We start from the raw sequence: 25,474 nt of genomic DNA, 5'->3' as shown, positions 1-25,474 counted from the left end.
TACATTATTTAACATTTCATCCTTCAAATTATAATTCAGATAAGTTAATCTTACTTGGGTACTAGTTAAATTGTACCCAAGGATGAACTTACTAGGATACAGAATATTATATCCTATACACAATATGACAGCAATCTGTATAAAACTAGAGATATCATTCTGGGTTTGGCAAACATTTTAACTCTGACTTGAGCAATTTCTTAGACCACTACTTTGTATTTCTACTTGAGAAATATTGTTTTGTAGGCCTAAAACTACTCCACCCATTTCTGGTTTTACTCAAGTACATGTTATTCTAATTTCTTCAATGCAATTTAAGAAATAAGGAAATGCATTAAAATAGGAACCCTACAAAATAACTTAATTGTAGTAGTCAAGATGTATTTTTTTGCCATTTTTTTCTTGTCACTCATTGCCTCTATTGCATTTTGACCATTAATTTAACTTCTTTTAATCTGCAAAAATATTATCTAGACCGTGAAAGACAAAACTACTATTAAATCAAGACTTTCATAAAAACAGTTGAGTTCCGTTGATTTTTTTTAATATAGTTGGCAACCAAAGGTGATTTCTGAATCCGTATTTACAGTTGTCATATGTACAGCAGTGATCAGAGCATTAGGCTGTCCTTTTAGTCCAGTGTTTGTGTTTCTAGAGGGTGACCAGCAGAGGGCGCCGTGTGCATAGCTGCTCGGACACGGATTTGTCAAGGCGCGCGCATACCCAGCCCACATGCACGCGCACAATAAATATACATCCATTATAAAGACACAAAAGACAGTGATATTCCTTCTACAGTTATCACATAAAAAACAAAACAAAAAACTGGACGGACACACAGCTAAACCAGGAACAGGGTTAAAGGAGAGAATTAAAAAAGGTTTGCAATGTTCAACTAATTTAAGTCATTTCTACCGCTAAAATATTAACAATATCTGGTAGTGCGGTTTAAAGGTCACATTTGTGCATTGTTTATAAAGTACTTTTGGAAATCTTGGTCTTCCAATCTGTTTTTAATAGCTGCATTATGTGCCTTCCTGTCTCTATGGGGATGATGTTTTGTCTGAAATGTTTCACGTAATGGCATAAAACATGGCATTCTCCATAAAGAGAAGCAGATGACTCCACCAAACCAAGTATTTTTTGACAGCAAAAATGCTTTTAATAGAGTAAAGATGGATAAGTTGTCCATACTGTGAAACATTTAACGCATGTCATAAGACAAACTCACCATCCACCAGAAAAGTTACACAGTGCACCTTTTAACAGAGAAGCCCTGAATCTCTAAAACAATTTCACCCAAAAGAAAAAAAAACACAAAAAAAACCAAACATTGTCACATGGATCAGATCGTGACATGGTTGTGTAGTGAAGACAATTTGAGCACTGACATGATCAGAGTGAATGTAGTGAAGTTGTATGGACTTAAGAAACACAGAGGAGCACTTCTGGACTACTACCTGATGACATCACTAGGTGGGTGCAAGCTTTGAGCTGTGGAGAGGGAGATAAAATAAATGTGCAAGACTATTCAAGTGCAAATGAAACAAAACAACTCCAGGTATGTTTTTGAAATATTGTATATTGTAACACAATTGCACGTTAAAGAAAAGCTCGCTCTAAAATATATGAGTAAATCTACAGTGCATGTTTTGAGTCGACGGGGGAAACAAGGATACTAAGAAACACAGGAAGAATATGCAAACCTCGCACAGAGGCTGATACAGGAATCAAACTTGAGACGTTTCTGCAATGAGGCGACAGATCTGACCAAGACATATCATTTGATGTAGTAATGTAAAGGTGCACTGTGTAAGTTACACAACCTGCCTGTCTCCACGAAACTGCCATGATTTCTTAGAAATAGCTTAAAAACAAGCATTCTTATTATGAATGGGTTCGCCTCCCCATAGATCTGACTTCTAACCTGGACTAGTGGAGTCATCTGCATGAAGTGAGCAGGATTAATAACATCTCCATGGAGACAAGCACCAAAAAAGCTACATTGCCTTTAAGAAGAAATAGAGCCATTACGAACAAATGCAATGGAACATGTAAAAGGGAAACTTCTCAGCTTTGTAAATAATTAACATTGAAACACCTAAATTTCATATTTTTCTTAATTTCTATAACTTGAATTTTGTGCAAACCTTTTTAATCTCCTCTTTCACCACAGACAGCCTGGACGCTCCCAGTCAAACACATAATCCATGGGCTTTGGTGCAATCTTAATAAGTCCATAATATAGATTCTTATATATTTAGAATTACCTACAAATATTTTTTCAATGAGCTATGTACAAGATATGGCAAAGAAACTCGCTATTTAAATACTCCTGCTCCTCTGGTCTGTAGTACTCTTGTCTCCAGCGTTTTGAAAGAGCTTGCTCTTTAGTCCCTTCGATGTGGACTTCAAGGAGACTGGAACAGGATTTTGGAGTCCTGGTTTAGTTCTGGTTTAGTCATTAAGTAAAAGTTTTGGTGTCATGTAGCGTTAACTTCCATTATGTGGTCGTCCGACGTGGGGAGGACTAGCACTTGTTGCGTTAGGCTGTGGTTGAAAACTTGTCCCGGACTAAAAGGTTCGAGGCGGGGCATGTTGAGTGCCCTCTGCTGGTGAGAGGAGGGGGCCGCGGGGTCACTGCTACTGCCCACAGAGTGAACACTTCCACGGCTTCGGATACTCGCTGTGTCGGCCTGGTCGTCCAAAGATTTGTCCAGGAGAGAGAGGCTGTCATTCTCCACACAACTGTCTGTAGAGGAGAAAAAATAGTATTTAAGAATCTTTTACATAAGATTCTATCGTCTTAAAAATGTGAAAAACAGAAGTAGTTCATTTTAAACGGTTTGCAGTTGTCCAAAGTTATTCCTCACTTACCTTATCCATACAGAGCATCCTAATTATTCACAGTGATGAGTTTATAAGTACGTTTCACAACTCTGAGACCATAGCAGAGTTTTGATGCCACAGTAATGCTACTTCCTGGTTCACTGACAATAAAATGCTTCATAATTAGATACACACAGCACATATCGGTCTCATTCTGACTATAAGAGCTGCTTTTACAATATATCTATACTGCACTGAATTTTACGATTTTATCAATATTGAATATTAATTGCTTTCCCTGTGTCTTCATGGCTCTTATGGCTTTTGTTCCTGTATTTTACGATTATGTAGGACTAGGAGTTGTATGCATTTTTTGCTGTCGTTACTGCTCCTTTCAAGTTGTTCATGGAAAAAATATAAAAAACAGAACTAGCACATTTTTTTTGCAGTGGTCCTCACCCTCACCTTCCTTATGCATTGCTATAGCTTCTTCATTATTTACTCTCCCCACCACCACCGCTACCACCGCTACCACCGCTACCACCGCTACCACCGCTACCACCGCTACCACCGCTACCACCGCTACCACCGCTACCACCGCTACCACCACAATGAACTCACAACTTGCAGAGGCCAGAACCTCGAAAATACAGGTTCTTATGAGGAAAAAAGTTGGGGACTGGTGTTTTTGGTGATATACATAATAAAAAGTATAAGTGTATTCCTCACCGGGGTCGGGTTGTATGTTGGGGGCGGCAGAGTGGGGCAGGTATTTGAGCACTTGGATTCGGGGGAAAGGCAGATGACCCGCAAACAGAGGCATGACTTCGATCTGGACTTTATGTGTCGCGTTTGGACTCAGAGGCATCAGGACCATCCCAGAACTACGCCCACACACCGCCCAGTTACTGCTGCTGTCCGCCACTGAAGAGGAGAGGGAAAAATAGGTTAAAGTATATGCAAAATATGCAAATTAGGGATAGAACATTAAAAATAAAAAAAAAGTATCAAATTTTATCAGTTCAAAACAAAAGGATCACAAAATCGCGAACATATCGCTCCATATCCTTGTTTGAAAGATTAGCCGACATTGCAAGTTCTATTTCTGTTCAACTTTTTCTGACCATTTTAACAGATACAATTGGTCATCTATTTTTAATTACACCAATTTTGATTTAAGACAATACATCGCTCATCTCCAGAACTCACCTAATACTATGTTTGCCGAGTTTTTACAGAAATACCACACTCAGAGAATGCCTGAACCAAGCAAGGTTTAGGCATTCTCTGTCTCTGTGTGTGTGAGTGCTGGTGGTGGTCGGAGGAGTTGAAGCAGGAAGCTAGCCTGCCAATCTGCGCCTTCGACTCCTCAGTCCAGGGCGGCTGTGGCTGCAATAGAAGCTTATCAACTCTGATTATGGAGTGAACAGAAAATGCACTAATACATTCTTTATTATTATTACTATTATTCTTTGAATATCTCTCTTTGTGTCTTAGCCCAAGTTACATTGTTTAAAATAACCAAGAAATAACCATAAACATTGATGTTTCGGTGTTTTTATTTAAAAAAAACATAAATTATAGAAAATAAAAACACATTTAATCCAGGACTAAACCAGGTCTAAGCAAAGTCTAATCCTGGATAAAACCTTATCGTTTTATCAGGATTGAGCCAGGACTAAACCGGGTCTAAACAAAGCCTAATCCTGGATAAAATTCAATTCAATTATTTTTGTAACGCCCAAAATCACAACAACAGTTGTCTCAAATGGCATTCATGTTTTGGTTGATGGGGGAAACCGGAGTACCCGGAGGAAACCCATCCAGACACGGGGAGACACATGAAAAACTCCACACAGAAGGGCCTGGCGACCCGGGGATCGAACCAAACCCTCTTGCTGTGAGGCATGAGTGTTACCACTCAGCCACCGTGCCGCCTACACACAAAAACAAAACAACAGGAAAAATCAGACAAAACAAGAAAAACCTGATAAAACCTTAGGGTTTTATCAGGTTTGAGCCAGGACTAAACCAGGTCTAAACAAAGTCTAATGCTGGATAAAACCTTAGGGTTTTATCAGGATTGAGCCAGGACTAAACCAGGTCTAAACAAAGTCTAATCCAGGACTAAGGCCTTATCAGGACTGAGCCAGGACTAAACCTGGTCAACCTTCCCTCCACTCCTCTCATTTCCTCCCTCTCTACAGTACATTCTCCTTTCTTCCCCCCGGACCAGGCCTCACTGGTTGTGTACCATGGTCCTCCTCAGATGCTTGTATCTCTTGAGCAGGTGTTTCCACAGGGCTTTCCTTAAGGTGGGGTCATTGGGGGTCCGTGCAAGTCGCTCCAGCTCCTCAAGACTCTTAAACTCCTCCTTTAGGTCTCTTGTCGCCTCTGCCATCAACATGTTCATCTGCTCAGAAGTCACAGAATGACTTTTGGGCACCTTGAAAAAGCAATGCAGAGCGCACACTTTCACCTTCTTCTTAATCTTTCGTCTCTCCTCCTCTGTCTCCTCTCTGCATTTATAGACCCCACGCTCGTACTCAAACAGTGGGTCTTTATGGACGTAAGCGATGATTTGGGGGTCACTGATTTGGGGCAGAGGAGGTGCATGGCGAAGCACTTGGGCTTGGTCTTCTCCCAGTTGTCTCATCTGCTGCGGAGTGAGGGAGTCATCTTTGGGGATGTAGATCAGACTCTCCAGAAAGAAATAAACATATTCATTGCTGTCATCCTCTGCGTCAGTGTCCCTTGAGCTCAATTGCATCTCTCTCTCCTCCACTGAAGAGTAGGACTCCTCTCTATCCTGCCCTGAATAGCATGACACTGTGTCCTCTGTCTTCTCCTCTGCAACATTTTTTCCCCCCTCTGAGTTCAAGCTCTCCTTCTCTTTAAGTCTTGTTTTGCCTGCATTTTTTGTCTCCTTGTCAGAGCTCTCTTTCTCCTCCTCTGCTTCTTGTGGGTGGAACTCTGTATCGCTTGTCTCATCAATTAAGCTCTCTGTCTCATCAGAAAGCTCAGAGGAGGCGGGAATAGATGCACTTTGCTCTAGTCCATTTATGTACCTCTGCTCCTCACCATTGTCTTCTTCCCAGAACGCTTTTAGCTCCTCAGACAAACTTGAAAGGAGTTCTGAATCTGTAGTAATCTTGCTCTGACTATTCCTCTGCAGCACAGAGGTTTCATACATTTCATCATCTGACCCACATACAGAAGTCTCCTCCTCCTCTGCATCTTTTGTGTCCCACTCTGAGTCCACGCTCTCCCGCTCTGAGTCCGCGCTCTCCCGCTCTGAGTCCGCGCTCTCCCGCTCTGAGTCCGCGCTCTCCCGCTCTGAGTCCGCGCTCTCTCGCTCTGAGTCCGCGCTCTCCCACGAGTGCACTCTCTCCCACGAGTGCACTCTCTCCCACTCTGAGTCCACGCTCTCCCGCTCTGAGTCCACGCTCTCCCGCTCTGAGTCCACGCTCTCCCGCTCTGAGTCCGTGCTCTCCCACGAGTGCACTCTCTCCCACGAGTGCACTCTCTCCCACTCTGAGTCCACACTCTCCCGCTCTGAGTCCACGCTCTCCCGCTCTGAGTCCACGCTCTCCCGCTCTGAGTCCACGCTCTCCCACAAGTGCGCTCTCTCCCACAAGTGCGCTCTATCCCCCTCTGAGTCCACTCTCTCCCCCTCTGGGTCCACTCTCTCCTCCTCTGAGTCCTCTCTCTCCTCCTCTGAGTCCACTCTCTCCTCCTCTGAGTCCACTCTCTCCTCCTCTGAGTCCACTCTCTCCTCCTCTGAGTCCACTCTCTCCTCCTCTGAGTCCACTCTCTCCTCCTCTGAGTCCACTCTCTCCTCCTCTGAGTCCACTCTCTCCTCCTCTGAGTCCACTCTCTCCTCCTCTGAGTCCACCCTCGCCTCCTCTGAGTCCACCCTCGCCTCCTCTGAGTCCACTCTCGCCTCCTCTGCATCTCTTGTTTCCTTATCAGCGCTCTCTTTCTCCTCCTCTGCACCTTTGGGGTGTAACTCTGATACAGAAATCTCCTCTTCCTCTGCACTTTCAACTTTGTCCCTGCTGAGGTTTAAACTGGTCTCTGAAGATGTGATTTCAGATACAGAATATCCTGCAGTTGATGGTTCAGTTCCTGGCTCTACTCTGATCTTATCACTTGACATATTATCAAAGGAACTTCCAGACCCAGTTAAGTCCAGTAGCTTTTCTAGGGCCAGTTTTACAGCTTTAATTGAAGCCTGAAGTCTGGTGGGTCCATGAGCATCCACGTGCATATGTCCTACCTTCAAATGAACCGAACAGTTAAAGAAAGCCTCAACCTGCAGGCCGTGCGTCTTTGCTGACTTATACAGCTCCTGGGTCATGGCGTCCAATATATTCTGCAATCCGTTAACAGTAGCCATTGATAGAATTTCTCTCAATGGGGCAAAATGAATGAATGTGCCTCTTTTTCTAGTACTGGTAGTAGTAATAGTAGTGCTGATACTAGTAATAGCAGTAGTGCTTGTAGTAATAGCAGTAGTGCTTGTAGTAATAGCAGCAGTGCTTGTAGTAATAGCAGTAGTGCTTGTAGTAATAGCAGTAGTGCTTGTAGTAATAGCAGTAGTGCTTGTAGTAATAGCAGTAGTAGTTGAACTGATGGTACCTGCAGTTGTGTGTGCTTTAAGTCTCATAGCTTTGTTGAGTCACAAAGAAAAAGACAATGATGTCATGTCACTATGGAGACGGGTCACCATGGAGACGGGTCACCATGGCAACAACAACCTAAATAATGTAACGTTACAACATTCCGGAATCCCAGTAGTTTTAAATTGAGCCGGGGCACAGATCGGAATTCTGGTGGAATTTGCTGTTTTGAACAATGAAAACAAGTACATTAAAATCTGCTGGTGGGGTCTGTCATTTCCGCAAATTTGAAAAGGAAGTCGATCGATCCATAATCGATCTTTACGAAGATGTTATATTAGAGTCTATTTTTAGTTTATTTTTAAGTATATTTTTAAAATTATTTTAAACTATTTATCTATTATCTTGTTTTATTGCATGTTTGGGTGTTCAAAAAGGTGTTGCATAAACCCAGTGATGTATTTGCAAAGCTATTAATAATAATGCAAAGATGAACATCCTTACATCCTCCTGCCTGGTCATACCTTCATACATGAGCTTGGTGGTCTTTGGCGCCTCTGTTTCGCTTTTGCTCTCCTCGATCACCTCCCCCTCAGCTGCATCAGTGAGCCGTGTGATGTGGACCTCCAGAGCACAGAGCAGACCACAGCGACAGTGAGACTCTCCAGCAGGGGGCAGTATTTCCGCTCTCACGCTGTACAAGGTCTGTCAACAAGGACAGGTGAAGAAAGCACATTTAGACATTAATTTATTTCAATACATTTTTTTTGTTTTATTTTCCATTCATTCATTTAATTTATTTGTCAAGATTACGCCACATCAACTTTAATTTTAAAAGGTGCCCTGTGTAACTTTTCTGGTGTGTTGAACTGCGAACTCATGTTACTGCTCTGCCACTGTACGGCATTACTCTTTTCTGTCTTGCATTTATTCAATTACAGGCGTGTTTATTGGCAACAAAAATAGATTTAGTGGACTCACATGTCACAGATCTAACCTGTATCATGGCCTGATGATGCCACCTGCGTGTCTCCATGGTGATAGACAAGTTTATTGCTATACTGTGTAACATTTCAGGCAAAGCAATAACATCGCCGTGGAGACAAACGATGACGGACCCTCCACCAGCAAAAGTTACATAGTCCAACTTCAACAAAATTTGTGATAGTATGATGGGGAAAATATTTTAGGATTACCGGTAAGTTTCAAGGGAACTGTAGAATATCCCAATAAAAAACAGTGTATTTGATATGTGTAAATATGTTGATTAATACTCACAGTGACACGGTCGAGTTGGAAGCTGTAGTGGAAGGGTTTTGAACCTGAGAGCTCGTGGTTCAGGGGTGAGAAGTGTGCAGAGAAGAGACAGTGCAGAGAAGAGGGCAGTTCATCACTCCACCGCACCTCCCACAAACAGAACAGACTGTGTTTGCTGCACAGAGTCTGCACAAACACACGAAAAAGACAGAAAGAAAGAGACTGTTACAAACGTGCAACAGATTTATAAAGTGCATTATTCACTTACACCATACTCTGTGGTGGCAAGATATTATTGTAGCCACAGCTGCCTTGAGGTAAATATAAGAAAGAAAGAAATGCTGCGTGGAAAACTGCACGCACGCAACCAGATAGAGTGTCACATAAATCTGTTAGGAAGGCAGTAAGAAACCTCTCAGACCCTAGTATTCATACAGTACCAACCAATATTTCAATGGCGGGTGGGACCGACCTGTGAGCCAGGCTGCCGTGGTCATGGTGGGATACTACTGGATATTTTTCATCACAAGACAAGTTGACAAACAAATGTACTACTGGAACTATGTATTATAGTGTGTGGAGCTCCCTGGTTTACTCTTGGTTGTATGCATGGAGAGAGATGGGCCCATCACTGAAGGTATAGGGAACACTATCCACGATCACAGCAGATACCTCACCTGGAGCCACAACATCTGTGAGTATTATATTCTTTGTGAACTGTCCACAGCCCAAAGTATAACCAGGGAAACTTACCTCCTTATTTTGTAGATAAAGTATTTTTCTATATGTGTGAAAATCTTGGAGCAGAATGAAAGGTTTATGAATCTGATGGAATTAAATGAAAGACAGTGAAAATTCTCGACGCACAGGACGCACTGGGTGAGATGGCTCTAGTGCGGACCCAAATGGATGTTTTCTTGTCTAGCAGCTCTAAATGGTCTGCCATGCATGTCTTGTTCTTTTATTATATTTTCATCTGTACACATTTTATAGTTAGAATTGGATGCATATAAATTGGGCCTAGAAACAAAACCATTTGACTCTCAAATTTGAGCCTTCTTCATAGGATGAAAAACTTCATTTCAATCCTCATTTCGTCTTTGAAGTTGCTGAGGTTTTGATGTTCGACACCCTTTAAATATATTTCCATAAAATGCATCATTTTAACTCACTACCCTCTGGGGAAGATGATCGTACGTGATATTTAAGGACACACACAGACAGGAATTGTAGGCCTGGGCTTTCTAAAAAGGTGAACAAAAAGTTTGACTTAGGCAAATAAAAGACAAAATAAGAGGCCAGAAAGACAGGTTATTTATCTTTCACACAGATGCATTTTCTATCATTGCTCACTGATATGTTACAGATCAGGGTTTCATTAAAATCATGGACAGAATCATCTGTTTAAAGTTAAACTACAGTACTGTTATTTTGGTTAGTGCCTTCGCCATTTGCACTGGTCACCCTCTCAATGTCATTGTTGGTCAATAAATACTGAGAAAGAGTTAATTATTAATTATAATCATTTTAAAAAGGACAATGCAAGAACATAGATGTGATATTGACCTGTTGTGTTTTGTTGTTTAAGCAGAGCAGCTGTAGTGAAGAGTCCTCTTTCTCCAATAGCTTTACTTCCTCAAGTTTAAAGTCTTCATCCGACACGTTCTGCAAACACACCTGCACATACTTCCTGTTTGGTCACACAACAAAAAAAGTTTTAACCACACTTTGAAAAGACATAATTATCAAAATGCATAGGCCATAATTTCTTAGTATAATGTCTTAAAGTGCATGACAGATTTTCATATTTTTCCAATTATAAGTTGTTTTGGAGGGATAGTACCTGCACTAAATATTTATCGTTTATAAAAGTTGAGACGAAATGTTCAAAAATACAGAAAGTAGCGGTGAGTTCTAAAAAGATTCCTTTCAAAATATGAGGACAATTTATGCACAAGGAAGGTATGTTTCTGACAGTTCACTTCTTCATTTCACAAAATAAATGTGTTACTTTTACTAGTCTATTCATGCGACGAAACGAGTGTGTAATTTAGACAAATTTTGACCCAACATAATGTTTGCCCGGTTTAGTATGGAACTACCTCTGCGTATGTCACACTCTAAACTTCATCAAAAGTAAAAAATCTGAAAAATTAGACAAGAGTTTTAGCAAATCCTTAAATATAATTATTATTAACATGTTAACTATGTTTTTGTGAAATGAGTAGTCTAACTGTCATACTCTACCAGTCAAAATTTGGACACACCTTCTCATTCAATGATTTTTTCCCCCTGTGTGTTTACTACTTTCTACATTTTATGCATACAGAAGACATCAAGTATATGTTTTTTTTTTTATTCCATATGTGTCCATTCATATTTTGATTCTACAACATAAATAGTCATGTAAATTAATCAAGAAATGTGTCCAAACTGGCAATGTATGCTCTTTAACATTTAGTTATTGTATGTCCAATAATGCCAAAATTGCACTAGACGTCTACAAACATGCTCTGTTCATGTGTGTATCTTGTATTTGGGCTGTAGACAGACCTGTTTCCAGCAGAGAGCAACGAGTGTTTGGTTTTAAAGGGGATGTAGAAGGTGAGGGCAAGCAGCGTGGAGTAGATCGACCACGGACAGTCTATGGACATCTGAGAAAAAGACAAGAATATATATAATACAATCAAAGAAAAATTAAAATCTGTCAACTGGAAAAAATGTTTTAAGAATGAAGACGTTTTGCTCCTCATCCAATCCATATCTATGGGAGGCAGTGTCCTCCAGCAATCTGACCGGAACTGAAGAAGTAGCTTCAATCACAATCACAAACTAAATATATATGAACTTTAAAAACTATAAAACATTTGTAGTAAGATATACAGGATTAAAATGGTATTCTCCTCACCCTTTGGTCTATGGCAGTCATGGGTGTGTCTGGGTGGCTGTAGCTCCGCGGTCGGTGTCGGACCTCTCCGTTGGTCAGTCTCTCGTTTGGGGGTCTCTCAGCTCCAGTCGGGATCAGACACAGGACCTGCAGCTGGAACATCAGGCTGTGGTACGGGGCCGCGGGGGGCAGGGAGATACTGGTCACCTTCTCTGAGGACTGGATGGACAAAACCTGCTCCCCTACAAGTTCTGAGGGTAAGAGACATATTCGATCATTATAGATGTTGTCAAATCATACATACTCTGCTTAACGAGAAAAAAACAAAAAGTGAAATATTTAAACCTTATTAAATATTACAAAACACTAAGTGTCTCATATTTTGTAGTTCAGCCTGATTACCTCCAGCGGTGTTGCAGATCCTGGCGCTACAGGTGGCAGAGGGTAGGATGGGCATAGACTCTGAGTTGCTGAGCTGCAGAGCGTCGCCCTTCTTCACAGTGTAGTGTCCCGTCAGAAGAGTGAACTGAACGAACTGAGGCAGGCCGGCCAGCAGAGGCTCTAAGAGGGACAATGTGAGAGTGGTGTTTTTAGTGGTAATTAGCCATTTTTCAAGGAAATAACAGCAACTGAGCTTGAGGCACTTTCCTTGTTCAGTCAAAGGAAGCCCGTAATGGGGTAGCAGATAACAGTAGCTCTATGTAGAACATTGAATTAATAAAATGGCATGTTTCCAAACCTTCTAGCGGCTCGACGGTGAGCTGGGGCTCCTGAGAGTAGACTTCATACTGAACTGAAGGATAAACATGAGGCAGAATGAACTGCACCTGGCCCAGAGTCACACAGAGCTGTCGAAGGGTGTACGTGCCTGGATCAACGCTCTGACACAAGAGGGAGAGGCATGTTAGAAAGAGGAACAACTGTCAACAAATCCATCCACAATCCCAATGAGCTGTTAAACTGGGCTGGGTCTGGATGACTGTGAGAGTGGTAGAGTTTATCCTTGTTTGCAATAAAATTGTTAGTAGGAACAGAAAAAGGCTACTAAGACACACTTAAGAAGCAAAAAATGTAGATTTAGTGTTTAGTCCCACTTAAAAAAAAGAACACATTTCCTAACCTGCAGAAACTCAAACTGATTAATATGTCACCTGCACATCAACAGTCTGATGAGAACAGTAAAACCACAGCTGTTTGTCCAGCCATCTGAACCTTATATTAAATTCATTATAATTATTGTAATGATTTTAATAATAATGCATTTTTCTTATAAAGTGTTTTCCAGACACTCAAGTGTTTTATTCACTCCACACACACACTAGTTGCCCTGGGGCAGACTAACAGAAACAAGGCTGCCAATCTGCGCCATCAGCTCTTATGACAACCAGCAACACTCACTCGCACACCACACTAATACTAGGCAATGTGGGTGAAGTGTCTTGCCTAAGGACACAACTTAAGTTCATATCTCACCGGTACTTTTAGCTTGATGCTGTTGATTCCTGGATGTAGCGTCACATCGTGGACCTTTAGCATCTGCGCCTCCTCCTTCATCGTTAGCGGACTAGCACCATTTGGTGTTTCTGACGGCGACGAGCTATTGTGCCTCCGAATTAACAGGTGTGTATTTTTACAGATCACTCCAGTAGAGTTAAGAGAATTATCCGTGGGACTTCTATCGTAAATTTCATCTAACTCTAAAGCAGGCGTCCCATTTGAAGAAGGGGAGTTTGTAGTCTGCGTAAACTCAACTATACCAGGGTTTGTAAGTCTCTGACTCCCCTTGGAGCGTCCCAATGTCCCACTGGTTTGTTCAATGTCAAAATGGATGCTAGCCACGAGCTGTTGTAAGTGCACAGAAACCGGCATGAGGCAGCGCAGCACTAGCTCCACCTGCAGATCAGCACCAGAGTGGACGGAGGCGGTGGATGGGTGGAACTGGAGCCGGGTGAGGTGAGCAAATACACCCATAGACAAGGTGACTTTCTGAGCTAAAGAGGAGGAAGAGGGACATATATTAGTAGTTTTGACGTGTGTTCATATTTGTCTTTGTTTGGTCATAGTTTGAGCTCATGTTTAGTGTTGATATACACTTAGGTTTGATCTTTTACTTTAGTCTTGGTCTAGTCCAGGCTTAGTTCCGGGTTTAGTCCCATTTTTATGTGGTGCATGTGTCAATGAATTCTTAATAGTTAGAAATAGTGAGATGTACTAAAAGTCAATAGGTGCGACAACACTTACCTCAATATAGCATTTGCTAATTTTTCCCAATTTGATGCTATTTTTATAGTAGAATACAAAATAGTGGATGTTCTGGGTAGAAAGGCATTTTAGTTTTAATGTTTGATTTATTCTAGCAAAAATACATTTATACTGGTTGTACAAGATGGTGCTGAAATCAAATAAAAAACTGAAAGATCTACTGGCAATTGTTAGTGATATTTTGTAAAAAAAAATAAAGTTAAAATAAATAAATAAATAAAAAATCACTATACATATATGGCTCACCCTGGTCTCCAGACTTTGAGGCAAAGTTGAGGATTTCTTGACAGAAGTGCTCCCTCTCCTCTGAGCTCAGGTTCTCATCACCGGCCAGCAAGGCACTGGTCTGAAGGTAACTGAGCGCATCATTAAGGTTCAATACTGAATACTGCTAGAGTAAGAACCAACCACCTACGTAACCTTTTTGGTTGAGGGTCCACCACCTGCTTGCATGCTGCTTATTTACCTGCATCATTCCACATAAGACATTAAGCTTATTTACTTACTGTATTTGGAGTAAGTATTTGGAGTTTGAAGTTACAGGTCAGGGGTCTCATTTATAAAATTTTATGTTACAGAATTCGTACTAAAAGTGTATGCATGGACAAAACAAGAACTTACATAAACCTCTGCTCACTTCTTGTTTCTCTGAGCTCCTTCTGTCTCACCTCTGAAAGCAACACTCCCAAAGTTTAAAGTTTATAGACTGGACCACACATCAAGTTATGTTCTTATAGATCACAAACCTAACATGGAAAGTCACACATGAAACACTTTTGTACAAATGTGACTTTATAAATGAGACCCCGCTCACAGTATAAGTATTTCCTAAGTATTTTTGAGAAATAATGACAAAACCATACTGGGATTCCAGCCAAAGCATTAACACTAGTACTACTGTAGTATAGTAACATAAACACAATATTACAGTAGTAAACCTAAGATTCTACACTTATTATAACGACCTGTATCACTTGTTGTTATAAATGTTTTTTGTAGGATACTCCTCTGTGCGGTTGAGCAATCTTTGACACTGTGCAATCTGTTTCCTGGTGTGAGTAAGAGGAAGACTCCAACCCTCTGACACATAACACTTTAGCGCCTCCTGCAGGAAGGACTCTGCACGCTCAGGGTCACCTTTCCTCCTGTACACAAGTGCACAAAACACATATTCATTGGTTTCTATTGCAATCATCCTCCGTGGTCATAGCAACACCCATGAATGGTTTAAGTGCAAATTATTGGATAATACCTGTAGTACTTCAGTTAAATGGCAGTTTGATGGAAAAAAGTTCATAAAAACAAGTAATTTTATCTCAGGAACTAACAGTAATTTTTTTTTTCTTTGTGTCTCATCAATACAACAAAAATCTGTCCAAAAATGCACAACCAATTGAAGCACAAGGAACACAGTTTTCTCACTGTTTAAACATTAATTTAACTAAATAAAGACGTCATCATATATTTGTATCCGTCAAATCATAAATATTGTGTAAATTAGATGAGGTAACAGTTCGTCACATCTGCTGCCCAACCAGGAAGTACAATTAATTACTTACTAAATTAACTTCCCCCAAATGAGCAAATTAGTCAAAACTAGCCAAGAAGAAAAATCCTAAAAATCTAATCATTTTATCTTTAGTGAAATGTGAAGTTTACTTTAAACTTTAAATTCATCTGATAGACTTTACTTAGTGAAATTGCCTGTGGTTATAAATCATTTTTTACTAAAAATAGAAGTCTCTGTAATAACTTGTTCATGATAATTTTACTATTTACCATTTAAACACTTTAGTAGCACACCATTATAGTGGTGCGGGTGACTCCACGGCTCTGTGTGGGAGTGTTTACAGACTCACAATATAAAAAAATAAAACAAAACAGTAGTGCACTTACAATAACTGAACTGAATAATATTATTGTCATTATTACTAAAGACTGACCATGTTTGTGGTTTTTCATGGTCAGTGTAGATACCGATTGATGGTCAATAAGTTCTGCCAATATTTTTGGGTCAATATGAGAAACAGATTTAGATCATTTCCACTAAAATATGTAATTTAAAATCACTACCAACTCACCCACAGCCCCTTTCTACCACAAACCATTAGAGCTGTGCAGTGTCATTTTGTGCAGTTATTTCTTCATATTAATAAAATAAAACCTTGCTGGAGATTTAAGACAGATAACCGATACGCTCAAAAGTACAAATATCAGCACTATATACCGGCCCATCTCTAATTATTACAGTTCTGTTTCTTACATGTAAAACTCAGCCAGGCTTTTGCCCACCAGCCGCGCAGACCTCATCCGACTGATTGCCTGGTACATTTCCATAGCAGCATGAGAAAGTTCCTATAAAATAAAACACATTAAAATAAATGTTTAAAGTTGAAATACGCTGAAACTCAATAAGGAGCAGACTTACAAGATAGTGTCTTTCAAAAGCTTCTACCGATGATAAAGCTTCTTTTAGTTTCTTGTAAGGACTCTGTAGACTGTTTACTGTAAAAGAAGAACAATACAGTTAAAATATTCGATCACAATTATTTAAAATGTTTTCTTTATCAGTAAGTTATACTATGCTATTTTTACAAATCACAATTTAAACAAGGCTGGGAGCACTGACCTTTGAAAGAAGACTGAAATATGTAACAGCATGTTACAGTGATTCATGCATGTTCTTTATTAGCATTGAGCAATGTCGCATAGCCATTTTGGCACAAATGAAAAAACAAAAAACAAACTGAAGGAAACCTCAGGAAGGCAGCGAACTAGGGCTGTTGTCAACTAAAGAAATTCTTGTCTATATAAAGACATATGAAAAAAGGCAGAGTACCAAAAATGCAAAATCTTCATCTTATAATCTAAATAAAATAGTTAGTCGACAAATACAACTATTGGTCGACTAAGACACTTTCGATCAATTAATCAACTAAACGACCCACAACCCTACAACAGACTTTTATTAAGATCTTTCAGATCAATATTATGATGTAAAATATTAAATTACTTGTGTTTTTCAGTAAATATTACTATATAACTGACACAAGTATAACATGTTTTCTTTAAGTCTGTACCAGTTTCGGGCCTCTCGTCTCCCAGTCCGGCCAGCAGATCCACAGTCTTGTTCAAGTCTTCAGACGTGGGCCCTTTCTCTGAGACCAGCCCACACAACTCCCCCAGGCTCTTCAACTGTAAAACAAAGCATCTCTAAGTAATCACTGAACAAGTGTAACAAGAGTATAAACAGTGAGGTGATCGTTCTTTTGTTGTTGCTGCTTCAAAATTGTGGAAATGTCTTCCCCTCAGTCTGTGTGTGAATTCCCTGTCCCTGTTTAAGTTCAGGTTAAAGACCATGGATCTATATAATCTATAATAAGACGGTCTGTTCTCTGTCCTGATCGAGCTCAATTAGCAGCCGCTCCACAGCTCCTGCCCACAAACAATTCTCCAATAGACCACATTGAATTCATGTGAAATCAAAGTGTGTTTGGCTGACAGGGACCTACAGCTTTCACAATGGTCAGAAGGGACTCTTCCCTATTTCCACAATGTGAACTTTAAAACAAATGTAAATGCTCAAAGCATCTCAAAGTTAGATTTGTTGTTAAGATTTGAGCCAGTGCCCGCTATGCTCTCGTCGACTGCTCAGAACTGATGACGTGGTGCACGTTTCTGTCAATATGAGGTGGGCGACAAGTGCCAATGAGTGCAGGCCATTAAATCCAAAATGGCGGCTTCTTTGGTTCATCTTCGAGGTCTTTTTAATATTTTTATGATTAATTCCTTTATTTCATTCAACATTTTAAAAGGTGTGTATTTCAGTGTTGTTTTTTTTTAGAAGTTCCTTTGTTCTGTCAAGCACTTTGGTCCTTTCTGGTTTGTTGTAAAGTGCCCTACAAATAAACTTTGATTGACTGACTGTAAATAGAGATCATAATGTGTTACCTTGTCAGTAGCATAGGCCCATAGCCCCACAGTGTGTGAACAGTTGGCTGCCAGCTGCGCCTGGTCACAGCAACCTTCAATTCTGTGCAAAACCTCCAAACAGCTGAGGAAAACCCAGCAGTCCAGCGCCCCCTCCAGGACAGACACCTGAACAAACCAGAGCTAATTATTAGTGTTAAAAATTAGTTAAAAATGAACAATAATGGACATGGGAGAGATTATGGGGTAGATTAAGATACATTTTTATTTTCAAAAATTGTAAAAAGTGTTTATTTCAAACCAAGATTGAACCACTACTAACCCCAGGCTCAGACTGCACACACTGCAAAAATGTGGTATAATTAAAAGAACAAGGTCAGACTGCATGTCGTGCAGTGCAATGGCAATGGCACTCTGAATTCTTTACGTTGGGAGCCCACTGCAAATTGTATTCCCTAAACAGGCCTAACCAGGACTAAACCAGGACCAAACCAGGTCCAGGTATCATACCTCCAGTAGTCGTAGCTCTTGTACACAGTTATGCAGTAGTTCCAGTGCCCTCTGTGTCACCTCCCAGGGTCTTTGGAGAAAGATGAGGAGTGTGCACTGTCTGGAGAAGAGGTAGCTCCTGAGGTCCAGCAGACTGGCCTCTCCCCTCTGGATCAGGTCTCTTTTCTCCATGTCGATTGGCCGCCGCAGCAAAAGACCGTTCCAACAGCGGACAGGAGCACAGAAGGAACCCAACCAGTTTGCTGTGTCTTGAGGGAAGAAAAGTAGCATCATTTAATGTTTTTATTGCAACGTTTACAGGTATTTACCACATTGTGAGAATTAAAATCTGCACACTCTTGCATCATGGGGACCAAGCAAACAATATTTAAGGTAAAACCAACATAAAGTAGATTAAGTTTTATATTTTAATTTCATGATGTCATGATGATTCTTAGATGTTACTACAAGATAAGATCAAGAATTCAACCTAATAAAAATAGGGCATTCAGTAACTTTGGATAATTAAATTGAGCTCCCAGGGTCAAATAATGTATATAATATGTGGTAATAATGTGGTATTCACCTCCTGCTCCGAAGTTAAGGACATATTGTGTAAACAGAGCATCCAGTTCGTCGTATTGGACCAGAGCATCTTCAAACTGCTGCAGCATCTCAAACACAAAGGCCAGCTCCTCCTGGAACACAAAATACACCAGGAAATGTATACAATAAACAGTGTGCAACACAGGGCAAACTAAACACAAAGCAAAACTAGTGCTGACCACCTATAATGAATCAAAATACCTGTGGCATTCTGACACTTCCAACATAGATAATTTCTGCCAACAGCCAGGGTTGGCAGATGGGGTATAATAATCAAATAGAATTAAGAATGTTTCTTAATTCTATTTGTAAAATTTATGCAACAGTGCATAATAATCAGAGTCACTTGTGATCTAAAATGGTACAGTATGCAACTTTCTGGAGGTGGCAGGTCAAATGGATGTTTCCATTGAAACAAAGATAAACCCATACTTTCGAATATTCTCAATGGTGATAGATAAATTGTTTGTCATTTTGTGGAATATTAAAGCCAAAGGAAACAAGCAAGAGGACGCCCTCCTCCAGGACAAGTAAGAGTCAGGTTTATGGAGATGCACACTTGCTTAGAATAAGAACACATGTTTTTCAGTGGATTGAAAAAAACAAAAAAATTCGACAACAAAACAAACTGAAACATGCTTTAAAATGCTAAAAAGTTACAAACTGTGGCTTCATGATACAATTTAGATCTCTTCCGACATAGCTCTGAGACTTTTTGTGATATCTTCATTTTGTTTATTGTTTTACCTCACACCATGACATAGTCTGGCCAGGCTGAGCTGCCTTTCCCTCCAACTCTCTCTTTATCATCTATATCTGAATATATCTATCTAAAATCTTTTTAGAATATTTTGGATGTTGTTTACTACACTTTACCTGAACCATGAAGTAGTCATTAAAAGCCACATCCAGGTTGCTTTCTCTCTTTTCTCTCTTTTCATATGTATCTGAATGAGTACTTTTACCTTGTCTGTATCTGTGTTTTCCCTTTACCTGGACCATGAAGTAGTCACAGAAGCTCCACCCAGGCTGCGTCCTCTTCTCTCTCAGAGTCCTCATGTCATCCTCAAAGCGTCCAAGGTTTTTGGTGAAGGACATGAGCAGCAGCGTGCGGAGCTTCAACAGCAGAGCGCTCCAGGACTCCTGAGAGCGAGAGGAGTCCTTAAGGGGCTCAGACAGAACCACACACCTGCAATTAACCAGAGAAATACTGTTAAAGTAATGGACCAAAGTAGGGATGGGTAATATGCAAAAAAAACTCAATAACATGATTTTCTTAGAGCCAGATCACAATTTTGATTTTAACATTTTTTAACATGATTCATGTTTCTTAGTACCTTCAATACATCCTTTAAGAGGCAACTAAAGCCATGTGCTGTGCTACTGTTTCACTGTGAATGTTCAACTCCACCAGTCACTCAAAGCATGATGGAGGATGAACAATGGGAGGAATAGGCGGGGAAAGCATTGTTTTTTGACCACAGAGCTGCATTAAACAAAAAAGCAGGGAATATACATGATTTTACCAAAATAGCACATTGTCATCAGGATGAGACCATGATTCGATTTTTATCACTATATCACTGAGCCCTACACATACTGCAATATCAGAGTTTGTGTTATTCAAAGTCAAAGACAGTGTTTCCTCATACATTTAAGTGCAGCTGATTTTATCTGGTTTATCTGGACCTATTGTGCATGTTTTGGGTTGATGTGGAACACTGGAGTGCCCAGAGGAGAGGGAGAAACATGCAAACTCCTCACAGAAAGGACCAGAAAGGCCCAAGTGAGCAGTGAGTTAAAACCAGAACCTTCTTACTGTGAGGCTAAAGTGTTAGCCACTGAGCCTCCGTGTCACCGCAGAGATGCTCCTCACCTGTCGTTCTGCTTGTTACAGAAGTCACTGCGGATCTTGTCAATGATGGACGAGCGCGGCAAAATGTTGGTCTTGTTCTTCTTCTTGGTTTCATTGTTCTCCACGACAATGATGACCCAGTCCGCTGACCCGTGCGTCCTCAAACTGTTCTGCCACCGCAACATGTCCTCCTTCACAGAGCCTTTGTACGCCTCAGTGTCCTGACAGAGAAGAAACAGGAGGTTTGACAAGGATCTATTTTATTCTGGGTAATTGATCTTACTCCCCAAGTTGCCACAGGTGCCGCCATAATCTTTCCAGATGTATTTTTGCATAGAGCTACCAATCTCAACAGAATATTCTATACAGACGTCAAAGCAATTTTCAAGCCTCTCAGAAAAAGGGGCATTGTTCACTTGTTTGTGCTTTTGGACACTGAACATTTTACATGAATCAACCTACTTTTAGTACTTAATATAATAAAGCTGCGTGACTTCTCAAATTCTGCATTCAAATTAATGTGATTCCCATTTAACTGGATGTGCCAACAACAACAGAAGTGCAGGTTAGTAGCGCGGCAGGTTAGTTAGTGTTGTCACAATACTAAAATATCAAACTCAATTTTGATACTAAATAAAAAAGCTAGTTCAGATAAAACTCAAGATAAAGCTCTTCAGGAAAAGGCAAATTTTATCCAGTTATGTGATTCTTTTTCAACATTGATACTTGCTTAAATTAGTATCTAGTTAGGATACTAGTTTAGTATCGACTAGTATCTGGTTTTCAATACTTTTTACAACCCTATTAGGACTAGCTAAAGGGTAAAAGAAACAATTCCAAATGTATTGAGGAGATGACAAAAAAATTAAAGAAAAGGTTCCCAGTTAAATTTTCACCAGACACCATTCCTAACTCATATAAATGCATTTGTAGCTCTTGTGAATAAACAGTAACCAAAGTGGAAAAATAAAACTGCTAAACAAAATAATTAATGTACAAGAGACCTAACTATCCCTACACAGACTCCTCCATGTGTTTAAATTACTTCTGTGTTGATGGGTGTTGAGAGCAGAGTCATGTGTGGACTGTGACAGACAGGTGTTAACGACTCTGCCAGAGAAGAGGCTTTGATCTATTTATAAAACCAGACTGAAACATATGAACTCATGTATCACTGTTTACAAGGACATGAAATCTGAGTTGCTACCGTGTGCTCCACTACACAATTCATTTGACTAAGTTAGATGTGACTAAGGAGGCTGTGGCTTGTTTATTAAAGGCCAAATGGACCTCATTAATTATTTTAACAGATTATTTTTCCAGACCAGAGTTTAGGGTGGGTAGTCTTTGTATTTTGTTGTGCATACAGTTGCCCTGGTGTTCTGGTGGTTCTCGTTTCCATAGAGAATGTTCTATGAGTATGAGTTTAAGTTTCTCTTTTTTATCAGGCAGATGACGTACCACCTCCAGAAAGTTACATATTGTCCCTTTAAGAATATGCATGCTTTTCTAAGTAGTTCATCAAGTTTTTTTCCAAGCATAATTTTAAGATAATTTGTTAAAAAAGCAAAATATTGTTACTTAATTTAATTGATAAAAAATATTTATTTAGAGAGACACAGCTGAACAAGTGATATCAATTTTGGAACTGAAAAAGCTACATTAGTGTAAGAATCTGCCAATATCCAATATCAACAGATACCAGCAGGAACTAAAAATAGCATTCATTTCATTAAAACATGTCATAACTGATTCAAACGTGTTATGTGACTAATTATCATTGCATTGGCTCTAGTAGGAAGTTGGTTGAAACCTATCCTGAAACAGATATTTGATACTTTATAGTACCACAAATGCATCGCGTTAATTATTCTCTGATAATGTTAGCTTTACAGTTTGTATGTGCCAATAAATGCTTACCCTGAAATAGTTCTGTTTTTGGACCAAACACAGTGGAGGTTTGATCTGATTTATTGTATAGGTTCTTATGTGACAGCTCCACCAGCTCTAAAGTCCTGTTGCACAATAAAACAAAATTCACTTCAAGCTGTGGTTCACCACAATACAGAAGTGAAATGCCTGAGACAGTAAATAAATCAAACAAATTTTGTTAAATGCAATGAATAGATTAGTGATAGTATGAATGTAAATCTAAGAATAGGCATTTATAATGATTGATGTTTTGCTCGGTGGTAAATGTATTTTCAATTTGGAAATCCTGTAAGCTGGCACAAACACATTTTCTTTTTTGTAATAACAATTTGTATTACTTAACACCATCTTTCATGACACTCAACAATACTTTACAAAGTGTCAATACTAAATGCGCATATAAATTCAAATGAATGGAGTGTAAAAACATGAAGAAAATTGGCTGAATATGCAGCATCCCAAAGGGACGAAATTGAAATCAAATGACTATTATTAAATTATTCCAAAACTTAGTGTTAATGTAAATGATATTTGAATCTCAATTATGTGATTTTTGTAACTGCCGGGTGTTAACACAATTAATCAATTATTGTGACTAATTTAACAGGAATGTTGAATGACACAACGTTTAAAAGCTCAAAAGAGTGTTAAGCTGAATATGGGCTAACTCTCATTTACATTTAAAACATGTTCTATGTGTTAGATCAAACAGTGAACTTTGCACAGTCCAACTGAACAGTACACAGATCAGAATGTTCCCTGGAAAACTCATGACTCAAGTTTACGAACTTCCTTAAACGCATCACGTGCTGACAAAGCTGCGCTTCCTGTCACTGCTGTTTGTACTTCTACTTTTTTCCCAAATATGCTTCAACAAGTGCATTTACCTTTGAGTTACTACTGAAGCCACAGATGCCCTGGGGCTCCGTTTCTCATCCTAATCCCTAATAATGTGTTCATAAAAAGTAACACTAGAATATTTCAATAAATGTTAGACTGCAACCTTTGCGATTTGCCAATTGCACAGCCCCATTTTTTTAAGTACCATCATTTTCATCACAACTAAATACTGTTTTATTTGGCATAAAACAGCCAGGATTGTTGTTTAGATCTGTACAAACATGTTGTGAAATGTGATTCTTGTATTAGTTCATATTTAAGATAGTCTTTGGCCAATTCTCCAGGACACTGGAGGAAGATATCTGTGTTAAAAGTTCACAAAGTCTGTTAGTAAAAGCATGTGGTCTGGAGGAGCGCTGGCTATTAAAAAAAAAGCCAAATCCATTAAAAAAAAACGCCCAAGTTGATCCCTGACAAATGACTGAATCTACATCTCCATTTCATTTTGGTTAAATTAATGAAATCTGAATGAACGATAATGTTTTTGCAGTGTTTAGTCCTTACGCAGCAGTCGGTCCAGTAGATGTGCAGAAAGGGAAACGTGAGCAAGGCCTTGTTTCCTTCTTTAGGCAGAAGCTCCTCTTTGAACTGCACAAAGTTGGCCTCCAGGTGGATCATTTTGGGGGCGCGGCCGTAAGTCCTGCATAGAAATAGCACACAGAACCATTGGTTTAAAAGACTGAAGGGATTATAATGTTAAATGCCAAAAAGGTAAAGAATTCATAACAAACAGAATGATCATGTTTATATTTAAATAATATTTGACAATTTAGGCAGTAAACAAGCTTGAAACAAGCTTGGGAAGAAATAAATTGTAAATAAAATGTAAATATACTGCTATTATATACTTTATTTTACTGGTTAAAAAAAACAAAAAATCCCATTGCAAACTCTTCAAAAATGTAGACATAAGTTGGTTGGTTTTGTCAGCTTTTTGTTAAAATATCATGATGGCAAAACCATGGACCATAATGAATCAACATTTCTTTAAAGGGGACATTATGTAAAATTGTAAATTGCTTTTAATCATGTTATGACAGCTATGACTGTTCACTCAAGCTTACTTACAGTTGTATTTAAACTGACTCATATGTTTGAGTAATCCTCTGTTGTCTGGCACTGAGGCTTAAGTGCTCTGAAAATTTCAGTTTTCACCTATCCACTATCTCCACCCACAGCTCTGTACCTACTTGCAACTTGCAAAAAAAAGACATACATGTGCCAGTATGAGCTATAAAGAAAAAATGTAAAATGCTGGTTCCTTTACAAATCTTTGGATGTTACTGTCCCCAAAAATGCAGAGTTCAATTTTTTGAAAAATATCAAATCAGGTTTGCGTTGGGACTGACCTCCTCCACTCCATGGGCTCTCGGGGCAGCTGCTGGGCCAGAGTGGTGTAGAGGGACGTAAACAGAGCCTGGTCTCCAGCACCTGATGGGAAGCACAGAGGGACAAACTTAGGCAAAAGAAATAGAATATCTTTTACAGGGTAAACTTTTAACAGTAGTATTGTAATGTGAGAGCACGAGTAACAAGAATAATGCATTAGAAAAATTGAGCTTTCACAATTCCACTTTACAGTTTTGTGCATCATTGATTCACTCCGCACTTAGTGGTAAGTGTAGCCACAGCTGCCCTGGGGCAGATGAGACTGCCAATCTGCACCAGCAGCACTCACACACACACACCACATTCATACTAGGCAAGGAGGGTGAAGCGTCTTGCCTAAGGACACAACTACAATTTTTGCCACTGGTGCCCCATAGTGTAACATCCCTGCCAGATCTATGTCATAAAAAGGACCGTTTCAATTGCTCATTGGATTTAGGGTGCCCCTCTGAGCAGAATCAGGCCATGTCACAGCAGAGACTGTTAAAATGATTAGACAGTTTTATCGCAAAATGT

The 25,474-nt window shown here is 39.7% G+C and overlaps 1 protein-coding gene across 1 annotated transcript in view; it reads right to left on the bottom strand.

Moving 5' to 3' along the window:
- Nucleotides 1–524: 524 nt before the first annotated feature.
- trappc10 (trafficking protein particle complex subunit 10) overlaps nucleotides 525–25,474 on the bottom strand; it is a 33,458-nt gene continuing 8,508 nt past the window's right edge. Inside the window, exons 2-23 of the mRNA XM_033986936.2 lie at nucleotides 24,919–25,000; nucleotides 24,074–24,209; nucleotides 20,759–20,958; nucleotides 19,876–20,071; nucleotides 18,863–18,974; nucleotides 18,298–18,545; nucleotides 17,809–17,955; nucleotides 16,938–17,052; nucleotides 16,286–16,362; nucleotides 16,121–16,212; nucleotides 14,862–15,002; nucleotides 14,104–14,213; nucleotides 13,069–13,586; nucleotides 12,335–12,476; nucleotides 11,998–12,156; nucleotides 11,617–11,846; nucleotides 11,262–11,362; nucleotides 10,275–10,398; nucleotides 8,730–8,894; nucleotides 7,976–8,156; nucleotides 3,559–3,753; nucleotides 525–2,752 (exon numbers count right to left, since the gene is read on the bottom strand). Coding sequence (XP_033842827.1) covers nucleotides 2,484–2,752; nucleotides 3,559–3,753; nucleotides 7,976–8,156; nucleotides 8,730–8,894; nucleotides 10,275–10,398; nucleotides 11,262–11,362; nucleotides 11,617–11,846; nucleotides 11,998–12,156; nucleotides 12,335–12,476; nucleotides 13,069–13,586; nucleotides 14,104–14,213; nucleotides 14,862–15,002; nucleotides 16,121–16,212; nucleotides 16,286–16,362; nucleotides 16,938–17,052; nucleotides 17,809–17,955; nucleotides 18,298–18,545; nucleotides 18,863–18,974; nucleotides 19,876–20,071; nucleotides 20,759–20,958; nucleotides 24,074–24,209; nucleotides 24,919–25,000 — 3,740 coding nt within the window. The 3' untranslated portion in view covers nucleotides 525–2,483. The remainder of the gene's footprint in view (nucleotides 2,753–3,558; nucleotides 3,754–7,975; nucleotides 8,157–8,729; nucleotides 8,895–10,274; nucleotides 10,399–11,261; nucleotides 11,363–11,616; nucleotides 11,847–11,997; nucleotides 12,157–12,334; nucleotides 12,477–13,068; nucleotides 13,587–14,103; nucleotides 14,214–14,861; nucleotides 15,003–16,120; nucleotides 16,213–16,285; nucleotides 16,363–16,937; nucleotides 17,053–17,808; nucleotides 17,956–18,297; nucleotides 18,546–18,862; nucleotides 18,975–19,875; nucleotides 20,072–20,758; nucleotides 20,959–24,073; nucleotides 24,210–24,918; nucleotides 25,001–25,474) is intronic.

This window comes from Periophthalmus magnuspinnatus, chromosome 21 (genome assembly GCF_009829125.3).
Source record: "Periophthalmus magnuspinnatus isolate fPerMag1 chromosome 21, fPerMag1.2.pri, whole genome shotgun sequence".
Classification (NCBI taxonomy): domain Eukaryota; kingdom Metazoa; phylum Chordata; class Actinopteri; order Gobiiformes; family Gobiidae; genus Periophthalmus; species Periophthalmus magnuspinnatus.
This window is presented reverse-complemented; position numbering and strand designations above follow the sequence as displayed.